This window comes from Aureococcus anophagefferens (assembly GCF_000186865.1).
Source record: "Aureococcus anophagefferens unplaced genomic scaffold AURANscaffold_7, whole genome shotgun sequence".
Taxonomy (NCBI): domain Eukaryota; class Pelagophyceae; order Pelagomonadales; family Pelagomonadaceae; genus Aureococcus; species Aureococcus anophagefferens.
Genome location: NW_008705567.1, coordinates 111,387 through 131,939, shown reverse-complemented (window position 1 = coordinate 131,939; position 20,553 = coordinate 111,387). Strand labels below are relative to the sequence as shown.

At 52.7% G+C, this 20,553-nt stretch overlaps 5 protein-coding genes across 5 annotated transcripts; 3 read left to right on the top strand and 2 right to left on the bottom strand.

The window, feature by feature from the left end:
• Positions 1–1,364: 1,364 nt before the first annotated feature.
• Positions 1,365–3,483, bottom strand: AURANDRAFT_71422 (expressed protein; the record flags this gene model as incomplete). Its single annotated transcript, XM_009037772.1, has 7 exons — positions 1,365–2,226; positions 2,278–2,433; positions 2,485–2,614; positions 2,669–2,782; positions 2,827–2,956; positions 3,055–3,118; positions 3,356–3,483. The coding sequence occupies 7 exons, from the start codon at positions 3,481–3,483 to the stop codon at positions 1,608–1,610; spliced, it is 1,341 nt and encodes a 446-aa protein (XP_009036020.1).
• Positions 3,484–5,211: 1,728 nt separating this feature from the next.
• AURANDRAFT_53364 (hypothetical protein) lies at positions 5,212–8,058 on the top strand (the record flags this gene model as incomplete). The annotated part of the gene is made up of 10 exons (XM_009038169.1): positions 5,212–5,336; positions 5,383–5,508; positions 5,559–5,696; positions 5,742–5,900; positions 5,960–6,076; positions 6,157–6,708; positions 6,784–7,035; positions 7,097–7,237; positions 7,294–7,640; positions 7,691–8,058. The coding sequence occupies 9 exons, from the start codon at positions 5,389–5,391 to the stop codon at positions 7,860–7,862; spliced, it is 1,998 nt and encodes a 665-aa protein (XP_009036417.1).
• A 6,583-nt stretch (positions 8,059–14,641) lies between these two features.
• AURANDRAFT_13383 (hypothetical protein) lies at positions 14,642–15,662 on the top strand (the record flags this gene model as incomplete). Its single annotated transcript, XM_009038170.1, has 5 exons — positions 14,642–14,806; positions 14,850–15,038; positions 15,144–15,366; positions 15,413–15,509; positions 15,554–15,662. Coding segments are annotated over 5 exons (783 nt in total), but the record flags the coding sequence as incomplete, so codon positions are not given.
• Positions 15,663–16,898: 1,236 nt separating this feature from the next.
• Positions 16,899–18,166, top strand: AURANDRAFT_69770 (hypothetical protein; the record flags this gene model as incomplete). The annotated part of the gene is made up of 2 exons (XM_009038171.1): positions 16,899–17,225; positions 17,284–18,166. The coding sequence occupies 2 exons, from the start codon at positions 16,909–16,911 to the stop codon at positions 17,906–17,908; spliced, it is 942 nt and encodes a 313-aa protein (XP_009036419.1).
• Positions 18,167–19,280: 1,114 nt separating this feature from the next.
• AURANDRAFT_71419 (expressed protein) lies at positions 19,281–20,553 on the bottom strand (the record flags this gene model as incomplete). Its single annotated transcript, XM_009037771.1, has 4 exons — positions 19,281–19,684; positions 19,707–19,815; positions 20,021–20,307; positions 20,366–20,553. The coding sequence occupies 4 exons, from the start codon at positions 20,486–20,488 to the stop codon at positions 19,565–19,567; spliced, it is 639 nt and encodes a 212-aa protein (XP_009036019.1).

The window sequence follows — 20,553 nt, the reverse complement described above, 5'->3', positions numbered from 1 at the left end:
AAAATATAACATATACATGCCTCTACTAGGTGTAACACCCGGCCTTGATAAGCCGGCCAAGTAAAACAGTTGTCCAGTGTCATTTGCCTCTTGCTTGATACAAAATACACGATATTCCACGCCAAGGATCGAGATAGGCTCTGTGTCAGCCCAGGCTCATTGCTCCGATTGTCCACCGAAAACAAGCAGCCAGCCATCTCCTGCCCCCGGATACGCCCATATGCCTATTTTTTACCCCATCTTAGAGCGCCACAGCCGTGAGCCACCTCGTGCGGCAGCGGCCGCATTAGCCTGCGGGGAAACTGCGTGCGGTAATCCTGTCTGGTGCTCGTCGCAACCACTGAGGACTTCAGCAGGAGGATATATTCAGCAAAAACGCATGCCTCGGAATTGCCGAGCGAGAAAAATAAGCGCGCCTCACGGCCTGGACGTCATCTCGGGGCAGCGCCTCCGGGGCGGATCCTGTTCGCCCGGAAGGAAGGCATTGGGAGCCACTTTCTAAAGGGTAGTCGACAAGGTCGCGCCTTTGTGGTTTGTCTTCCTTGGGAATGCGCGTAGGCTCGTCTGCAGACTTGCGGTCTAGGTGGAGCAACTCCAGGCGACCGGCCCCGAGAACTCAAGGACAAAAACAACCATAGGGCTAGCCGCGGCCATAGAAGTATTTATTTATTATTTCTGGCCGCCGGCCGTAGTATGTCATAGAGGTCCTCCGTCGACCACACGCGCGCGGGTCGACCGCCGAACTGAAATGCTGGCAAAATCATTGAATTACCGCCCCCGCCAGGCGCGTGCATTGAGACAGTTTCAGGGTGTGGGGTCGCCGGTTCGGGTGGGGAGTCGTAATTAAATGTTCAACAAAACGAATACTTGAAGGGAAGTATCACCTTGGGTTATTCGTTTTCAGAGTTTGTTTTTGTCCTACCCAGCAAAGTCTCTCTCTTGCAGAGCGAGTTTTAAGCGCCGACGAGCAGCGCTGCGGTTGCTGCGGCCACTCGGGCCGGCGCAAGGCGCGGGGAACCGAATACAAACGCCCGGAGGCGCACAGCCGGGCCGACGGGCGGCGACACGGGGCAGCCCAGCTCTCGCAAAACGCTCTCCTCTGGTCCGTCAGTGCAGGGCACTGTGACCCATTCCGGCCGGGGCGAGTTTTTGGGGAGCCCTAAACCGGCGCATTCGCCGTGGGGCGACGCCCCACGCAGTTCCCCTAATTTTCGCGTCCCCCAAAATCCCGGAAGTCGCTCCAGCGACACCTCCCCAAAACCAGGCGCCAGCGGAGGCGGAGCGGAGCCCGGAGAGCGCCCGGGCTCAGTGACCCCCCCTACCACTAGCCTGAAGCTAAAGGAAGCAAGGATAACATTTTTGGTGTAAAAAACGCCTATTTATTCACACACGGGCTGCTTCTAGTGCGCTCTAGATTAGGCCTGTGCCTGGTACGTCTGCAAATCACGAACCAGCATCCAGCTGTCTATCGACCAGCCGGTGTGTCGACCTGCAGCAGAAAGCAGGATCAGGCGGGCGGGTTATGGTCTTAGCAGCCTTGCGATGGGACGAAGGGTGGTCCAGCCTGGGCCTGGGAGCTATCAGACTTTGCGCGTGCGGTTATCTTTCTAGTTCCAAGCAGGGTTATTCACACTCGACGGAGTCGTTATGAGTTGACGCCAACTTGCTCGCGAACGCCTCACCGCACAAAAGTCAAGGGCACTGCCGGCAAGAGCTCTGTCGTGCGCAGATTCAGGCTGCTGGCTCTGCTTGACATTATTGACGGTAGCTTCACGTCCTTTGGAGGAGGATGTTCCCTGAAGAAAGTTTGCAGTCGGTGATTCTATGCTAGACTTGAGGCGCTGGGGAGTCATGGTAGCGATTTGCTTTAAGCGATTTTCCCGAGACTTCGACTTGGATTGGCTGCATTTGCGCTTGTCGCTGCGAAGTTGAGCGGCTCTCAATTCTTCATGGGTGCGCGCTTGAATGACGGTTTGCGTCTGCTCCACGCTATCAACATCAATGGCTTCCTCACGGCGAGAGTCTACTGTTTTGATCGCGGACCGTATCGCATGCTGAATGACATAAGCCTTCTTGGCAGCGTGATAGTCCTTCGCTTTTGGCCAAAACTTGACTTTTAGCCGCACCTCCTGCCGCACCTCCTGCCGTGTATCGCCCGCTTGCTGCTTGTTGTTTTCGCCTGATTCGACCTTGCTTTGTTTCCCGTCCAGGCATCGCACAACACTCCTGAAAGTTCCTGATTGAACATGATGATTTGGTCTCGTCTTTCTCGCACACCGTTGAAGTGAGGCGGCACCTGATTCCTCGGTCTCCCCCGTGCCTGACCGTTTCCCGGTAACTATTTCACGGCTCTCACAGCATCCAAGCATAGGACCTCCCAGAAGCCTCTGAAGGTACTGCTCTGAGCTGCCACTAAGCGTGCCCTTGGACTTCCTATATCAAGTGCTGCTTCAAAATCTCCCAATAGGAGGCTCCCGGTAGCACGCCGCTAAAGGCCGCCCGAGCCGTCCGACGAATGCGCAGCACTTTGGTTGAGACGTTTCCTCTAGTTCCCACATTTCGAAGCGTGCCGCAGCTTGCTCAAGCTCCCGTGCGATTATCAGTTCTTTGCGACCTGGCCAACAAAACGCTGCCTCCCCCCAACGAAATGCTGCTCCCCCTCCCTAACCCACCCCAGTTACACGGGTTTCGCCGAGCTCCTCGAAGTCCAATCGCAATTTTTTTCGAAAAGCAGTGAGATCCTCATTAAAGCGTCGGACGCCCAGATGATGTTCATTTACATCTAGACAGCGATTCTATGGGGGACCTCTAACAGGGCTGTCTTACCGTCATTCGAAGTTAGTAATCGCGCTCGGAGCTGTTCCAATGCACCACGTCTCTGCAATAAGTCTACATGCAAACTGTTCTTGGCTTCTTGTCGGGTTAACAATATTTCATCATGGTATCGTCTGTCGGTCTGTAGAGAAATATTATGCTGATTTCGGGCACAATCATACCTTCGATCTGGTCTCAGCCAGGATAGCGCGCTGTGCTAGCACTCTGGTTTCGACACACCAGGCGAGCATAGGGAGTAAAGAATGGTAAAATAAATGGTGTGTGGCCGTCCGGTCTTACTAGCCTGATCACGAAGGGACGTCGAACTGAAGAGTCCACCCCCTGACAATAGAAAGGCTGAGCTCAGGTGACTGGGAGACCAATAAGCCATGGCATGATACTTGGGGGGGAGACCAATAAGCCAGAGTGCAGCCGTTGGATACGGAGTACACAAAAATAAATCGCGCCGGTTTAACTATGGTTGACAAGGCTCTCCTTCCCGTTCCCCTCCTTTAGGACCAGCTACACTTATGACAACTACGCTACCGTAAGGTAGCACACTGAGCTTCGAATCTCTCGCCCACTACGCCCATCCTGCTTTTGCGGACTGTACCTTAACGTCAAGTTGATGTTCGCGTTTCGCGCTCTGCAACCAGCATTGAAACACATGGTGAAAGAGGTCACTATTACGTGTACATAGGCACACGGGCCATTCTATTCGGGAGAACAGCATATGACACACTGCAGAACCAAATGAAAGAGAGATACTCAAAGAGACAATTGTCCTGGACGACGATTCAGTTAGAGTCCTGGTCACTGCCAGTGGCAGTATCGATGTAATTCTGATACTAGTGTCTATACGATGCTCAAAGCGCGGTCCGCCGGCCTTCATTCTGGCACTCCTAGTTTAGTTGGGCTCGGCCTCCCTTCGAGGGGGGAGTTTACCTTGCTACCTCTAGCTTCAGGCTAGTGGGAGATACGAAAGGCCAAGTGGACGGAACCCCAGCGTCATCGCCCAGAATACATATTCTCCCTAACCCCCCTTTCACCTCCAACTATGGGTTTCCGTTGAGATCTTCAAATATGTTGAGGCGCCTTTCGAATGCGTTGTACAAAAAACAGGAGGTGCACATACTCGTACTTGGATTGGACAACAGTGGAAAGTCATCACTTATTCAACACATGAAACCACAGAAGGTAACGGAGACAAATAAATGGATCAAACCTGCCGCTTGCAGATTCGAGATAAAGAACTATTTGAGGCAACACCAACCGTGGGTTTTCAAACGGAGGAATTCCGGGCAAGCATTGATTCCCACCACCAACACCACCCCAAACACTTGCATCCCGTCTCTCACTCACGTCACACGTAGCAGAATAGGTAAACAATCTCTCCTTCACGTGCTTTGACATGTCAGGCCAATCGCGCTATCGATCTCTTTGGGAGCATTACTATTCAGGGGTTGAGGCCATCATTTTTGTCGTGGACTCATCGGACAGGCAGGTCACTTGAGATGTATCTTATTTCGACATCACTCGTGATAGGATTCGTATGTGCGTGGCAAAGAACGAGTTGGAAGAGCTTCTCAAGCACCCGGATGTCAAGGGGAGGCCACTCCCTATAATTATATTCTCCAATAAGATGGATGTGTCCGGTGCTCTCACACCAGTGGAGTGCAGTCAGCAACTTGAACTCGAAAGAATTTCAGATCGGCCGTGGCACATCACGTTTGCTTGAAGCGCCATACATTTGGAAGTGCCCACAGACTTCAATCAAATCGTAGGCCCAGCAACGCACTCACGGGTATTGGCATTGACGAGGGACTAGAATGGCTAGCCACTCATGTTTCTCCTAAGCATCACAAATAGCGCCTTCAAGCGCTGAATGTTCCATCATGTGAGAGGGCACTTACTATCTATCTATCGTTCACTCTTGCTCGCATTGACCCATATCATGGCTATTACGCATGTGAAGGCCTGATATGTCAAAGCACATTATGCAGGCTTTGAAATGGACTACGGTGCTATGCATCACAAGAGATTCGGAATTCCGAAGGTGCCTGGCAAGCAAAGACCATGCCTCGCCCCCCCCCCCCGGCGGCAGACGAAGGTTGGGCTAGTTACATGCCAGGGGAGGCTGTTGTACAATGGCTGCTTTAGTTCAGGCAGGGCTCGCCCTGTCTTCAGCGGGGTAAGAGTCGCCTCTCGTGCATAGGGGGTCTTTTTGCGACCTTTGGGCCCGTATGAGCAGGGGCGCTCGGGGGGGGGGGGGGGGCTTCCGCGTGTCCAGGGGATGCCCCGACCCCTGCCGGACATCCGATTGAGATATACTTGGGAGCATCTGAAAAATCGGTTTATTAACAATGGAATTCACCAGCATCACGTTTAGCCACGACCTTTATGATCTCGATGATAAAACGGGGGTCCTATCCCGGAAGCCTGGTATACCGGTACCACCGTCTGCCGAAGAGAGAAATGTTGAGTCTTGTAGCGTACTTGAAGCGGTCACGTCATACATACAGGTGTTGACCACTCATTTATCAGTGCAGCAATTCCCTCTGAAATTAGGCAAAGATGTTGTCGCTCGGTCTCGCCGAGCTTTGGATTCCTGACAATGAATATGAGGCACGCTGCAATATCTTCATGAGCGACTTGAATACATCGACCAAGCTCTTGATTATCTTGCAGAACCAGGCAAGATGATCTCCACCTGCACGTGTGGTACCAAGCTCAACCCCCGATAGGTTGGATCAAAACCAGGCCTTTGGAGTCGATCTTTATGCCTCACCCGGGGTTTGCACGCAGGAAGTATGATCGCAGCAATTGAGCATGCAGTGTCCTCGGGCTATGCAGTAGCGGTGCTCAATCCGAACACGAATTCGGTATATTTTTACAGTTAATCGCGATACACATATAGAATCATGTAGGTAACGTCAGTGCAAGGCAGCCGACGTGCCATTGCAAATTCTTTTTCACCTGAAAACCACGCCCTATACGTCTGGGACAATCTTGTTGCGCCATGCACGCATTTACGCTCTGTATATCTGCTGACACATGGCAATGGTTCTTCTCTTGCGGTCGATATTGCAAAGTTCAGAGTGCTAATCAGAATTACTATTGTCATTGTAAGTTATTGTCAGTTTAGGTACAACGCCAGATGGTTCGTTGTGCAGAGAATCCGAATGAATCGATGCGCATCCGGGCGATTGCGTGCATCGAACCATCCCAGCTTGTTGACGGTGGAGAGTCCGGGGGTGATAATGTGTGAAGCCGCCGTCGTGAGGGTTGGGGATTCTCAAGTTCAAATGAATGAAGCACTGAATGTGATGCTTTCCCGCGCAGGATGCGGCCACAAAGGCCGCTCTCAGGGCATTGGCACTGGCCTATGAGGGCCACGAGTCTGTTGGGTATCCAGTACGGCTACTTGGTGCTGAAGCGAAATTAGGCTGTGCGTGTATATCGGTCGGTTCTGAGGTTGGTGCAAATTTGATTGCGCCAAACGTCGCCTCTTCGGTGGGTCGTGCACTGGACAGTGTATGGCGCTTTTTCGATTTCGCGACAAGGCCGCCTGCGGCAGCAACAGAGCTTGGCGCGGCATTTGCTGTTGCAGAAGCCAAAGCTGCAAACATCGACAGCTCCCTGACCTGTATTGAAGGTGGCAAGGCCCGCAACGCAGCCACCAGCCCAACTCAAACTCCGAGACGCGTACATGTTGGTCTTCTTAGTCGTTTATTTGGTAGCCACTACACGATTCGAAGCGGGCCATCCAAGAAATCGGGCGTACAAAAGCATGTGGTTTCGAGCTCCCTCAGCGTGTCGGACTTTGACTTACTACGCGTGGTCGGCAAGGGCGCATTTGGGAAGGTGATGCTCGTCCGCAAGAAAGATGGCCAGGTTAGGATGACAGTGTGTCTTACACAAAACGATTCCAGTCATTTTTATCAATATTATCAATATTTAGCATATTAGGATGCGTCGCGCGTATTTGCAATGAAGGTCCTCAAGAAATCAGTCATTGCTGCGAAGGGACAGACGGAACATACCCGCTCCGAGCGTTCAATTCTCTGCGAGATTCGACATCCGTATATTGTGCGGCTGCGCTACGCGTTTCAATCAGAAGAAAAATTATATCTTGTCACAGATTATTATAACGGTGGTTCTCTATTCTACCATCTGCGCAAGAGTCGCGGATTTTCTGAGACCCGTGCCCGGTTCTACGCTGTCATAAACGCTGCAACATTTGAAGTGACCGTGCGGAATTTCTGAGACATGTGCCTCATAGGCTGAGCTTGTGCTCGCACTTGACCATCTTCACAATTCAGGGATCATTTATCGTGATCTAAAGCTCGAAAATATCCTCATGGATCATGTTGGACACGTGGCACTCACCGACTTCGGATTGTCAAAAGAAAATGTCACGGATGTCACATCATCACCGTGTCAACAACCAAACAGAAAATTGATTTTGCCGACTGATAGGTTTTTACTTCTCAATTGACAACTTTCTGTGGCACCGCCGAATATATTGCGCCCGAGCTCCTCAAGGGCCAGAAGTATGGTGCCTGCGTGGACTGGTGGTCATTTGGCATACTGTTATATGAAATGATGGGCTTCCGTACACCTTTTTATGACAAGAATCGCAAACTTATGTTTCATGGCATCATCAATCTCGAACCAAATTTCCCCCCTCACTTCTCCGATGCTTCAAAAGCAGTCTTGCTCAAGCTCCTACATAAAGATCCAGGCCAGCGCCTAGGCATGAATGGGGCCCATGAAATAAAATTGGCCGTTTTTTTTACCCCAATGAATTTCCAGAAGCTTCTCATGTCGGTAGCGGCGTGCACGGTAACCAGATCTATGTATCTGTGCACTGTAGGCGCGAAATCTCACCACCCTTCGTGCCTGAAGTTTCCAACGAAGAGGATACCAAATACGTACCAAAGAACTATCTCTCTGCAAAGCCGGAGGATTCAATTGACCATTCCGCTAGCAGGCACAAGAATGCGCAACATTTTCAAGGCTTTACGTTCAATCCATCGCTGTTATGACCGTGTTGCACAAACAAATCCGCAGGGCGCCAGGCGCTTAGGACTAAGACGAACTCCGCAGGCGCAACGACGCGGAGTCCCGCAACACTTAACTCAGGGAAGTGCCCGCTTAGCCAAGGCCCGTAGCAAGCTGAGTTGGTGTAGGGATTGTGCGCCAGGCAAAAGCCATGGGACTTTAACTCTTCCATTGTGCTTGAATGCGTTAATCGGCAGTGCGGTACCTTATATTGACCGAGGGGCAACACCGTTCAAGCCGGGGCGTGGAATGGGCGTGAGTAGGGCCTGGCCGGACGAGGAGACGGCCCCGGCGGTCCGGCCGGGCGCCCGGGTTCGTCCCGGGCCCGGCGGCGGCCTGTGGGCCGGTCGTGGTACCCGCTTCGTCGGCGCGGTCGACGCGCCCGCGGTCGCGCGACGCGCCCGCGGTCGCGCGACGCGCGCGCGCGGGCCTGCCGGCCCGGAAACGGCGGCCGAAACTGGGTGACGCCGCGGTTTTTGTTGCAGTAAAGTATGCATGACCGAATTTAGCAGGGCGTCGCCCTGCGAGAGGCGTTGCGAGTGGTGCTGTCGAGCTTGGTCTGCAACAGAAATCTGGAGCTAGGCTAGGAGAGGTTAAAGCTAGAGGGCCTACCCGGGGGCAGTGCGCAAAACAAACCCTTGAAACGAAGGGCCTGGGGGTTTTGTATCTTGAAGTTCAGCTTGGTTAGTTGCCAAGTTCGACATAAAAGTTGCCAAGTTGAAGTTAGGGGGTCGTAAACCGCTCGAAAGTGGGGTCCTTTCGCCGGGGCTGGCGTTGTGAGTGCGGTAGCGTCGTACATTTTGAGACACTCGAGGGTCGTTTTTCGCGAAAAGTTGACTTTCAACCCGCACTAGACCCGCGCACGTGCGCGCGCGCGGCAAATTTTCAGGAGGTGTAGTACACGTCCCTCCGGCCGCTGGCCGGATTTAATTAATAAACATTACTTTCTTATTTCGTACGGGTCGGCCTAGTCGTCGGTTGTTTTGCGCACTGCCCGGGGGGTACACGGCACCACGCCCTCGCCGCTGCACGCGCCCGAGGAGCGCACCGCTGCCGAGATGACATCTCGCCGTCGGGGGTCGGGGCGGGCCACCCGTGCAACCGGCCCACGCGCGAGGAGCGGGACCGCACGACGAAGCGCCTCAACCGTAGCCGCCATCGACGCCACCTGCGCTTGCCCGTAGACGCGCGCGCGCCGCGTTCTCGCGGCTGCTCGACGAGCTCACACCCGACGCCCCGTGCGCCAGCGCGGTCACCAGGACGCCCCGGGACGCTTAGACGACTTCCTTAGCCCATAGGCCCGCGTGGGTGCCGCTCGGGGGGCGTCGGGCCTCCGTAAGGCCTCCGTTCTTACTTCAAGCTCATTGTGCTCAAGGACAAAAACAACCATAGGGCTGGGCGCGCCCATAGAAGTATTTATTTATTATTCCTGGCCGCCGGCCGTAGTATGTCATAGAGGTCCTCCGTCGACCGCGCGCGCGCGGGTCGACCGCCGAACCGAAATGTTGGCAAAATCGTTGAATTATTGCCCCCGCCAGGCGCGCACGTTGAGTTAGCGCGCTAATCGTATCATTTGAGACAGTTTCAGGGTGTGGGGTCGCCGGTTCGGGTTGGGAGTCGTAATTAAATGTTCAACAAAAAAATACTTGAAGGGAAGTATCACCTTGGGTTATTCGTTTTCAGAGTTTGTTTTTGTCCTTGATTGTGCTTGAGCGGTGTTGCCCCCCGGTCCGCCTAGGTGCTCTTAATTTCACCACCGGGCCTAGCTAAAGCTCCGGCGTTCTCTCCGCGCTGCCCTGTGGGCTCTTTAGACTATGCTTGGCCTCCCCCAGCGGCAATCAGCCACTTTTCAACTGCAGACCAAAAAAGCCCCTTGGCATAAACTGCGGAGAAAAAAGTGTGTGGCTGCCTCAAGGACATGGACCGTGGCTGTGCACCCTACTGAGTGTACATCGAGGTAAACCCTACTGAGTGTACATCGAGCAACTTCAAATTCAGGGGGAGGGGTGCATGCAGGGACTACAAAGCAATGGCGCATACGACGATCAGTTTTGGATCATTTTTTTGTGATCATCCCTAGCAGTCTAGGCTGTCTGACCTAGAAGAGATGACTGCAGGTCGACCCTCCATTTGGAACATAATTGTCTCGCGCGCCACAGCCGGCTGTGATGAGCCGGGCCGCCTAGGCGAGCCAAAGACAGGCCCGTCTGCATCACAGGTACGGAGCACAAATTGGGTTTACAAACAAACTCAGCTGCGCACTTGAAGTGGGAAGTTGTGGAATCGGCAATATCTCTACCAATTTCAGATTGTAATGCCTGTGCCTACCAGATTGCATCATGATTTGCAAAGCTGAGTGGGCTCTAGTGGCGCACTATCATTAATTGTGTGCGCATTTGCTTGATAACCGTAACGTATTGCAGTCTCAACCGCTTCTTGACTGAGCAGGTAGAATCTAAGTCCTCCGTTTTCCAACGTTCGCGCAGATTTTCGACGAGGCCGCGGAACTTAGAGGTCAATGCCACTTCCATTTTTGATTGCGAATCGTATTCATGAGCTGCACGACTAACTATGCAGAAGGATTTGAGTTATGCTCTCCTACATTATGTCTTACTTTCTCCGGACAACATCCTAAAGATATCACGAGTTGCGTTGTTTGCAATGTAGTCTTGCTCTGTGATTAGTCTTAGCTTTAGCCTGTCGACCCTGGTGATGTAGTGCTGCTGCAAGGACATTTCGAACAGGTATTTGCTCCTTTCGGAGGCTTCTTGCTGATGTTTTGAGGATTCGGATAGAACTTCGTGGACCCTACGCTGCACAGGGGATGTTGTGAGCAATGATGTTTTACTTGGGAATTGTTCCATTGGAAAAGATTCGATAATTAACCTGGTACGGTAGAGTTGCCCGTCACCTAAGCGGACGGAAATCTGTGTTTAGCGTTAAAGCAGTATAGAATGAGTGATGTGTTCGCAGCAGCGAGCCTTATACAAGCCATGGCGCGTCAGCGGCTGATGGGCGAAGAAAAGCTACGCCTTTGCGCGCGCGCTTCAGAGTATAAAATCATAGCTGCGAGCGTGAAGCGCAGAGCGATGCAAGCCACACGATCATTGGCATTTGCGACTATTCTGGGCTGTACATCTCACCGGCTCGCCGCCCTTCGCGCCGAAGTGGCAGCATGTAGAGGCTACAAGGCAGCAGCATTTGCTTTGCAACGCGCTAGGGAAGCCCTGGAGGTTGCGACGGTGGGGCATTCGGAGCTCCTGAGAGCAGAGGCAGGTGCAAAGTGGATTACGCAGTATGTCGCGGAACGCGTAGCTTTACCTACCCCTCCCCATCTTCGAAAACTTCTAGCCCGCAACTGGTGTGATCTAGATGATAACGATCGTTGCTTTTAACGCCCTATGTGGGCGTGCACAGAGTCATACACCGCATTGGCAGCTCTGATATAAAACATTGTAGGCGCATCCCTGCGAGCAATGCGTGGTCAGAGTGGGGTTCATTGCGAGGGCTGTGGTGCTGTAGGATTGTTCGAGATCACCTGTCCAGCGTGTGTAGGGTGTGATGACGCGCCGCTCAAGGCCCAGCGCACAGAGTCACGCCCACCACAGCTAGACAGTGCGACTAAGCTTCGGGAAGGTGGATTCTTGTGGACAGCAATGGCATCGCCAGAAGAGCTCAGCTCAGATCCAGCAATGAAAGCCTCGACCCTCCGGAAGCAACCAAAACTGGATACAACCGTCCTCCTGAGTGACACATATACATCATTTGAACCGGAAGTTAAGATAAAAGCTTCCACGGCAAGCCTTCTCCTCGCACCTGCAAAGTTGGCTACAAGAGGTGCAGTCGCAAGTGCAGCCAATCATTTTAAGTCCCAACAATGGACAGACCGACCCAAAATTCCGTATTTGCCAGCAATTCGAAGAAACTATACCGCCGCAGGAGAAGCCAAGTTGAGATCAACCGCATTCAAGAGCGAGCGTATGCCCTACCCAGCTCGATCGCATGGAGAAGCGAATCTACACATTGTCCTGCATAAGGCCATGGAAATCCTGCAGGTGGAGTTGAAGGGCATTGTGCCTGACTTTGCCCCATCGATCCTAGTACCTGATGCTACTAAGGGTCAACGGTACTACTCCGAGAATATTTGGGAAGAAGATCGACAATACTTTAAGAGACAGCTTGAGCGACCGTCCTCTGCACAACAGGCACATCGTCACCGCGGTCACTTGCGCGCTCTTGATGGAGACGTTGATGACCTCGACGAAGTGACCAAGCGAGGTTCGGCCTACTGTTTTGACCGTTCCGCCATGCGTGGCGAAGCACGCAATAAAGAAACCCTGCGCAACTACAGCAAAGACCCACGCGCGGGTAAGCGCAACGTCCATGGACACAAGGACTGGGTTGACGTGACTTCAACACATGAGCGACATGCCACTACTGGTCGTGTAGCTGCGCAGGAGAATCGCCGACTCGAACGATCCTTCAAGATGCAGGGTGCTTGGAGTAAATCACAAAGGGCTTCCATGGAGCAGCGCCGAAATACTTGCACGCACCTTATGTCTCTGATCATGCGTGAGCTTGATGCTGAGTCCGAGCGTGAGTCGGCGCGGGTCAACAACATGCCGCGAGACCCGAAACAGAAACGTGTGGAGATGGCAAAGCTTGAAAAGGCGCGGTGCGAGGCAGCAGACCGAATAATGCGAGTCATTGCAGAGTACGGGATTGTAGCTGCCGCGACCGAAGCAGAGTACTTGCAGTATACTATAGAAATGTCAAGACGCGGCGATCTAGAACGCAGACGAGATGATGATAGAGCGAATACGAAAAAGCCCAAGATTAATTTTGACACAGCTGCGCTAATGCTCGGCGGCGACAGCTTACTCAAGGATGCCATTCAGAGCAATAGTTTAGGTACTGAATGTGATACGCTGCAGTCTCAGACTGGTGACCTCCGAAGTCCGATGGGTCATCGGCGAGATGCACTCTCTAACAAGGATCGCCCATTTTTGGCCAAATCTGCCACTAATTCACCCATTTCGCCCACTGCGCAACTTTCCACCGAAGTCCCACCCGTTATTCTTGCTGATAGCCTTTCGCCGGATGACGGCACACTTTACAGAGCCATGATGCGTTCTGGTGACTTTGCGACTGCGTCTAAGGCAAAGCAGCTGGAGTGTATTGCGGTCACTGGAGGTAACGTGCGTAAAGGTGCATACACCGATAATGCCGTTGTTACGCCGGCTGTTATCCCCGTACCCGAAGCCTTTTCTTCTGGTGGTCTTTCGAATTCCAAGAACATGTCAGCTAGTGAAGTTTCATACGCGAGGCGCTGGAGCAACAAACCAGCGCATTCTAAAGTCATGGAGAAATCTCTCTACGCTAACGTTTCTTTGGGTTCCACCCGCGAGTCCCATGTGGATCGCATTGGTAGAGTCGTTGACCGAGCCTTACCACTCTGGTCTCGCATGAGTGAACGTGGCAACGCCCGAGGAGAACGTCACTATTCAGAGGCATTTGGCCAGCCCATGGAACATTTTTTTGTGCCTGGCCAACTCTCAACTGACTTCATCAGTCTTGCTCAAGCTACCCGAGGTTGTGCTGGCTCAAAGCCCCTAAAACACAGCAGCGCTCGAACGCATGGGCTTGTCGGCCATAGGGCATAGCTCGGTGCTCCCCATACACGAATCTTCATAGGCGCACCCCCATACACGCACGCATGGCGCCAGGGTATCGTAGAGAGATAGAGGGGTTTCTACCCTCATCTTAGTGAACTGCATCTTGATATTGTAGTGCGCCTTACCCTGGCCTTACCCCCACTGAGGCTGCACATGCAGCGGCTCCTGTTGCGGATCCTGCTAGTAACCCCCCCCCCTTATACATTCTAGTCCAGTTTCCGTCCACTTGGCCTTTCGTATCTCCCACTAGCATGAGCTAAAGGAAGCAGAGTAACCCCCCCCCCTCACTGGCAAGGGGGAGGCTGAGCTCAGTTTCAGTTAAAGGTGCCACAATGAAGGCCGACGGACCGCGCTTGGATGGCGCAGCCACCTCAGCCACGGACCGCGCTTGGATGGCGCAGCCACCTCAGCGGGGATGGAGCGCAGATGGTCAGACCGGCGAGCTCCTAAACGTAGACGACGACTCTAACGAGAGGGCGGCTGTGCATCTCGTTGTGGCGACAAAACATAAATTGAAAAAACTATTATGGCTTCCGCTTACTTACAAAAAAGTAGCTGCTTTCTTTAGTGGCATAGGAGGATTCGACATGGGACTGAAGAAGGCTCAGGACCTGGTGTTATTCGCTACATTGTGAAGTTTCTTAGTGTACCTGCACGAGGAGTTTACTGGCAAGTACCCCTTGGAGTGGGTGAAGAAGACCTACGAAGGGGCGTGGAGCCGGTATAAAGCAGATCTCGACACGCTCCTTCAGGAGATCGTCCAGGACCTTACCACAGCGAACGCAGGCAAAATCGTAGGCTAGTGGGAGATACGAAAGGCCAAGCGGACGGAAATCCTATTTCTGCGCTCGTTTAAGATCTTTTTTAAGACCCATCCAGCGGCATTGATTTGGAGACTCCACCGCGACTATTTATCCTACGCTATTATCGTTTTTTATTATGTCATGGGAACCTGTGGGTCCAAAAATGGCAAGGTTCGGTCGGACAATTATCGAGAAATGGTTGGTTTCGATAAGGATGTGACCGCGCGAGATGGTCCAGGGACAGTTGCCTTTCTCGCGAAGTACGAATGCTCCTTCACAGCCGCGGAAATGCTCGGATCCGGAGCATACTCGACGGTTTACAGATGTGTTGACAAGGATAGTCAAGAAGAATGTGCAGCGAAGGTGATAAAGCTGAGGGAAATGGCTGCGGATGAGGTCGAAGCGCTCCACATTGAGGTGGGAATCCTGGAACGAATCAGGCACCCAAATGTGATAGACAACAGTACAGCCCAACTTCATAGGTTCTGCATAGGTACTAAACCTTAGAAATTTTTACGAGGACCCGAGAACTTCGAATAATCAAGCTCCTAAAGCCTACATTGTTACTGAAATACTCAATGGAGGCGAGCTCTTCGATCGCATAGTCCAACGCACTTACTACTCCGAACACGAAGCGCGCAAAGTCATCCAAATTCTGTACTATATCGGGTGGGCATCATCCGTTGACGAGGATTGACGTAGGCTTGATGTCATCTGCCATCTTCACTCCAAGAACATAGTATCTCCATGGCGAACGCCTCCTTAGATAAGACTTTGCCTCACTCAGGTGCACCGTGATTTGAAACCGGAAAATCTGCTATTGAAGTCTACGAAGGATGATCATGAATTGAAAGTTGCTGATTTTGGATTTGCTGCAATTGTCACAGACGGCTGCCTCTCGACACAATGTGGTACCCCAAATTATGTGGCACCAGAGATTCTAGAAAACAAACAGTATGGTTGTGCTGTCGACATGTGGTCATTGGGTGTTCTTACTTTTGTTCTTCTTGGTATGTTTTACACTTGACCAAGAATCTGCACCGAGCGTCATCCCAGGCGGATATCCACCCTTTCATGATGATAATCAAGCAGAGCTGTTCAGGCGCATAAAAGAAGCAAGCTACAAATTCGACCCACAGCTTCGACCAGCGTTGTTCCTACATACATGAATTTCTCAAGGACCGCCGTCATCTTAAGGTATTGGGATGTTGTCAGCTCCGATGCAAAGGATTTTATTCGCAAGCTTCTAAATAGGGACTCTGACCAGCGCCTCACCGCACAACAAGCCATGCTTCATCCTTGGCTCATCAAGGGAGATCATGAACTCTTAAAAATCCATCTCGAGAAGACAGTGCGACAACTCAAAGACTTCAACGGACGACGCAAATTCAAAGCAGCAGCACAGATTATTATCACTGCCCGCCGACTCTCTCATGTAGCAGCAGTGCCAACACCACAGGGACGAGCAGAGTGAAACTTAGCCAGCTATATCAGTGCGCTAGGCAAACCTGTCCGCGCCACTGCCATAAGAACACCTATGGCAGAGTGGAAATCGAGGCTGAGGGGTAGTGACCACCCAGGCCTGGGAGATTCTTTCCCCCCGACCCGACAGGGCCTGGGAGGACCTTTTTCGATCCCCGCTGCCCTGCCCGCCCATCTGCGAGCGCTGCGAAGATATACGTCCGAGCAGTGATTCGCCATCGGATCCTTTTAGCACTCACCGTTCGCCGGCTCCGTTCACAGCCGCCCCCCCCGAGTGGTGCGTTTTTAATTCGCGCTTCCGAGTCGGCTGAACGGAGCTCCTAGGGCCGGGCATTACCGGAGTTACCCACCCACTTAGACTGCCCTTAGTCTGTTTCCGCTAGCAATAGTCCGCGTGTGCCTTATTGGCCCAGGCCCCTGCACAGAAGGCACAGACGGTTTCAAAAACATGCCCATCAAAGTCGGTGTCATTCATTGAAATAGGGAACAACTTCCAGCATGCTAAGGAGACCTTCCCAGATGCTATAGGTATCCCGCAGGATATTATAGATATCCCGCAAGATACCTATAGGTATCCCGCATTTAGGACTCCCTTTTTGGTATCATTTGATATCCCGCATATTTCCCCACCGTAGAATTGTTATCCCGTATAACTCCAATGCTATCCCGCAATTATACTTTGTTATCCCATTAATAATAATAACTCCCTTTTTGGTAGTAGTTTTGAAATCCCGTAGAAAATAAGGATATCCCGTGATTTTGGAGTTTGATTGTGGCGTGTGTGCGAAGCACTACGATTAGCGCGCTATTCTGATGGGCCGGCTTGGCGGGGGCATAATTCAACAATTTTGCCACGATTTCCGTCCGGTGGTCGACCTGCGCGCGCGCGGTCGACGGAGGACCTCTATGACATACTACGGCCGGCGGCCACAAATAATAAATAAATACTTCTATGGGGCGCTCTAGCCCTATGGTTGTTTTTGTCCTTGGGAATGGCCTCCCAGTGCACTGGAGCCCCGGGAAGAGGCCTGTGCTTGCATACATGTAGTGGGGGCCGGATATCGCTGGACATGACATCGTTTAGCGACTCGAAGCGACTTGAATGCCGGTTCTATGAGGAGCCCTTTCCTGAGCTGGAATCGCTGGTGATGGTTAATGTGAGGAACATCGCGGAGATGGGAGCCTACGTGACCTTGCTGGAATATAACAACATCGAGGGCATGATCTTGTTGAGTGAGCTGAGTCGGCGGCGGATCCGAAGTATCAACAAGTTGATCCGCGTGAATCGAAACGAAGTGGTGATGGTTCTACGCGTTGATAAAGAGAAGGGTTACATTGATTTGTCAAAGCGACGTGTGTCTGCAGAAGACGTGGCAAAATGTGAAGAGCAATATTCCGGTGTTGACTTCTCACCATCCCTGTGAAACTTACCCAGTTTTGTATAGGCGTTACAACAAGGCGAAAGCGGTGCATCGGGTCATGCGACACGTGGCAGACCGATGTGGGCAGACTCTGGAGGAGCTTTACCAGATAGTAGGTTGGCCATTATACAAGAAGTACGGGCATGCCTATGACGCTTTCAAGCTATGCCTGAGCGGTGAGACCGAAGACGTCTTTGAGGCATGTCCTGGCATGGACACTGAGACCAAGGCTTGTCTCACAGACTATGTGAAGAAGAAACTCTCACCGCAGCCAATTAAGGTCCGTGCGGACATCGAGGTTACTTGCTTCACCTACGAAGGAATAAATGCAATTCGTGAGGCTCTCTTAAAGGGCCAAGAGGCTTCAATAGATGATTGCCCAATCCAGATCAAGCTTATTGCTCCACCTATGTATGTCATGACAACTATGACCCTTGATAAGGACCTTGGCATTCAAACCCTCACTGCGGCCATCGCTGCTGTTGCGGATATGATTTTAATCAAGGGTGGAAAAATTGACGTCAAGATGGCGCCTAAGGCTGTCTCTGCACGAGAGGAAACGGAGCTTCAAGCTATGATGGACCGTCTCGCTGCAGAGAATGCAGAGCAAGATGGAGATGATGATGAAGATGAGCAAGATGATTCTTAGTTACTCCGCAAGCTCATTAGCATACGGACCGCGGGTATATCATTGCTGAATCCTACGTTGCATTGGTCGGTGGTGCAAGCGGGAAATTCGACGCGGCCCCTTCTGGGCGCGCCTGGGTACTTGGCGCCAAATCACGCGTTTATCACGCATGATTAACGGCGCTATTAACGTGGCCCAGGCGAACGCGCGAAGAACGACGCGTCCTAGTTTATACCCCACCCGCGCCCCCGGCGCCTGAGTAAAGCCCCCAGCCGCCGACCCCAAATTGTCGGGGACGTCGAGGGGACGTCGTGGGTTCCCTGGGGTCCGTCGGCCGGCGGCCGCAGCTCTGCGTCAGTTTTGGTTTGACCGTAAGGTCCAGACTCGTGACGTCATCCCACAAGTTGTGGATAACCCCAAAACGGTTCGCACCGGCGTTCGCAGCTATGGAAATGCGACTATTGTTACCGCAATAGGTCAGCATGCAAACTCTCAGCTCTTCAAACCTACTTATCATCAACGGGTCGGACAGAGACTTGCTACCGCCCCGCTTCGTAATTCCGCCCATAAGCTTCTCCACTTGACTGTTCGCTGCAGCTGTTATTTCGGCTGAGGCGTCTCCTAGCCTTGCCAAGGACTGAACCAGTCTAACAGCGTTGGTCTGTTGTCCACGCGGAGCGGGTGGGCCTGCAGGAGGGACGTGATCTGCCCCGCCGACGCCTGGGTTTTTCCGACCATCTGGCTCCTTAAAGTTCTGAGGCGGTAGACCCTCAATCCTAGAGCTCCTTCTCGGAGCGGGTGCAGGGCGCAACTGCAGGTTCTGCTCCAGTAGTGTGGCTGTTGCGGCCATAGGTTGCCGACCAGTCTTAGGAGCATAGTAAACTCCGACACGGGGAGGCAGCCTAGTGGGGCTGCCCTGCCGTGTGAGGGTGAACTATCGTGGTTACGCAGTGGCGGTACACCGGCGTCTCTGTTATCCTCACGTCACCTCAGCTGCCGTAGTATACGGGGGCTGGGGCTACTGGACGAACGGGCAGAGGATCTGCCTCACTAGGTCCAGGAAGACTCTCCGTCTATTACAGTGCGGGAAGCAACTATAACAGGGTTAGAAAGTATTAAGGAGGGGAAGGAAATTGGGTGGCTCTGTACCAGCGAGCCACTAAGGAGATACAAAAACTCTCTATCTCTCTACCAGCGTTCCTCAACGAGCCCCCAATAGGATCAACGGGGAGGGAAAGCGCTGGGTCCCGCGTACAAGCAGAGGGGGTGGAGAGACTCGTCACCGCGCTCAAGGCGAAACTCGGGTCGACCCGGACGCCCCAGCCAGCTCATCCCACCGTCGACCGGTCGGGGTGACACTTCGCTGCGCGAAGAACGAGCCCTATCGGCAAGAAATATGTAATTCAGTTTTTATCTATCATCCTGACATCCCATTTGGGATAACCTCGTGGGTCGTAAGTTCCAGTGTGCTCGCCGAGAATGGACAGCAGCCCCTTTTACCGCCCTCGCTCTCCGCGCACGAGCATGAGTATGAACCTGCAGCCCCTTTTACCGCCCTCGCTCTCCGCGCACGAGCATGAGTATGAACCTGAACAGGTGCAGTACCACGGCGTGCGCGCCGCTACGTGGGGTGCAACTTTGGCACCCTGGACAGCCGAACCTCGCATATCACGAGCTTCACTCGCGCGGGCCCCGAGTCCGAGTCCTGGAGCGCAAAACTAGCTGAGGGTAGTACGCTAGGGCAGTATGCTTCAGAACACGACCGTGAATGGGGCCGATTCGCCTTCTCTCCAAGACCTGGGTATCACACAAGTCACACGCTGCGGACAAATTCCATCGCGGAAGTGTAGAGCTCAGGCAGGTTCTCTCGCCGAATTTGTCTCGCTGCACTGGAGTCATCTTTTCTTATGCACTCTTCTTCAGCTCTTCTGTAGTCGGCGACTAGATTCTCAAATCAAAACTGTGCGGCAAAGTGCCAGATTTGGACTCGCTCTATGGGAAAATTCTCCCTGCCTCCAAAAAGAGAAACGGGATTGCCATAGGTAGCGCAGGGTCGTGAGGCCCCGAACCTGGGGAACGTGTCAACTTGCGATATCGATTGGTAACCGCAAATTTATACGCGGCGCTTCTTACTCGATGGCCTCATCAAGTCGCAATGCGAAGCCGCCACCACCCGAGCCAAATCCGAGAACTTCGTGAGTTGTGTACACAAACATATCGTTAACGAAAGGTCGTGGCTCGGATATTAGATCTCCACGCGTCGAGGCAAGAGCGCTTGCGGGAATAGATTCAGTCGGGCCCACCCAACGGTAGATGGCCATGTCCGGATCAGGCAAGACGTCAGCCTCGGCCGCCGCCGGTCCGCTCTTTCCAGCAACAGTGAAGACAAAACATTCACCTGTGCCAAAGTAATTACCGACCTATGAAAGAGGGGAATACTGTATCTGTGATATATCATCGTTACACTCAGCGACAAGCGTTGCGGATGGGCTCGTCGAGGAACGCTCCAGCGACATGTCCATGGTCATCACGACAGACTATAAGTTGAGCCTGGCTACTTTTGGCAGCGCCGGCATTTGCATAAAGCGCGCTGAGGCACATACCATCGCAGGCAGAATCATATATTAGCTCCCACGGCTTAGGGCGTAGCAGTGGCTTGAGCGCCC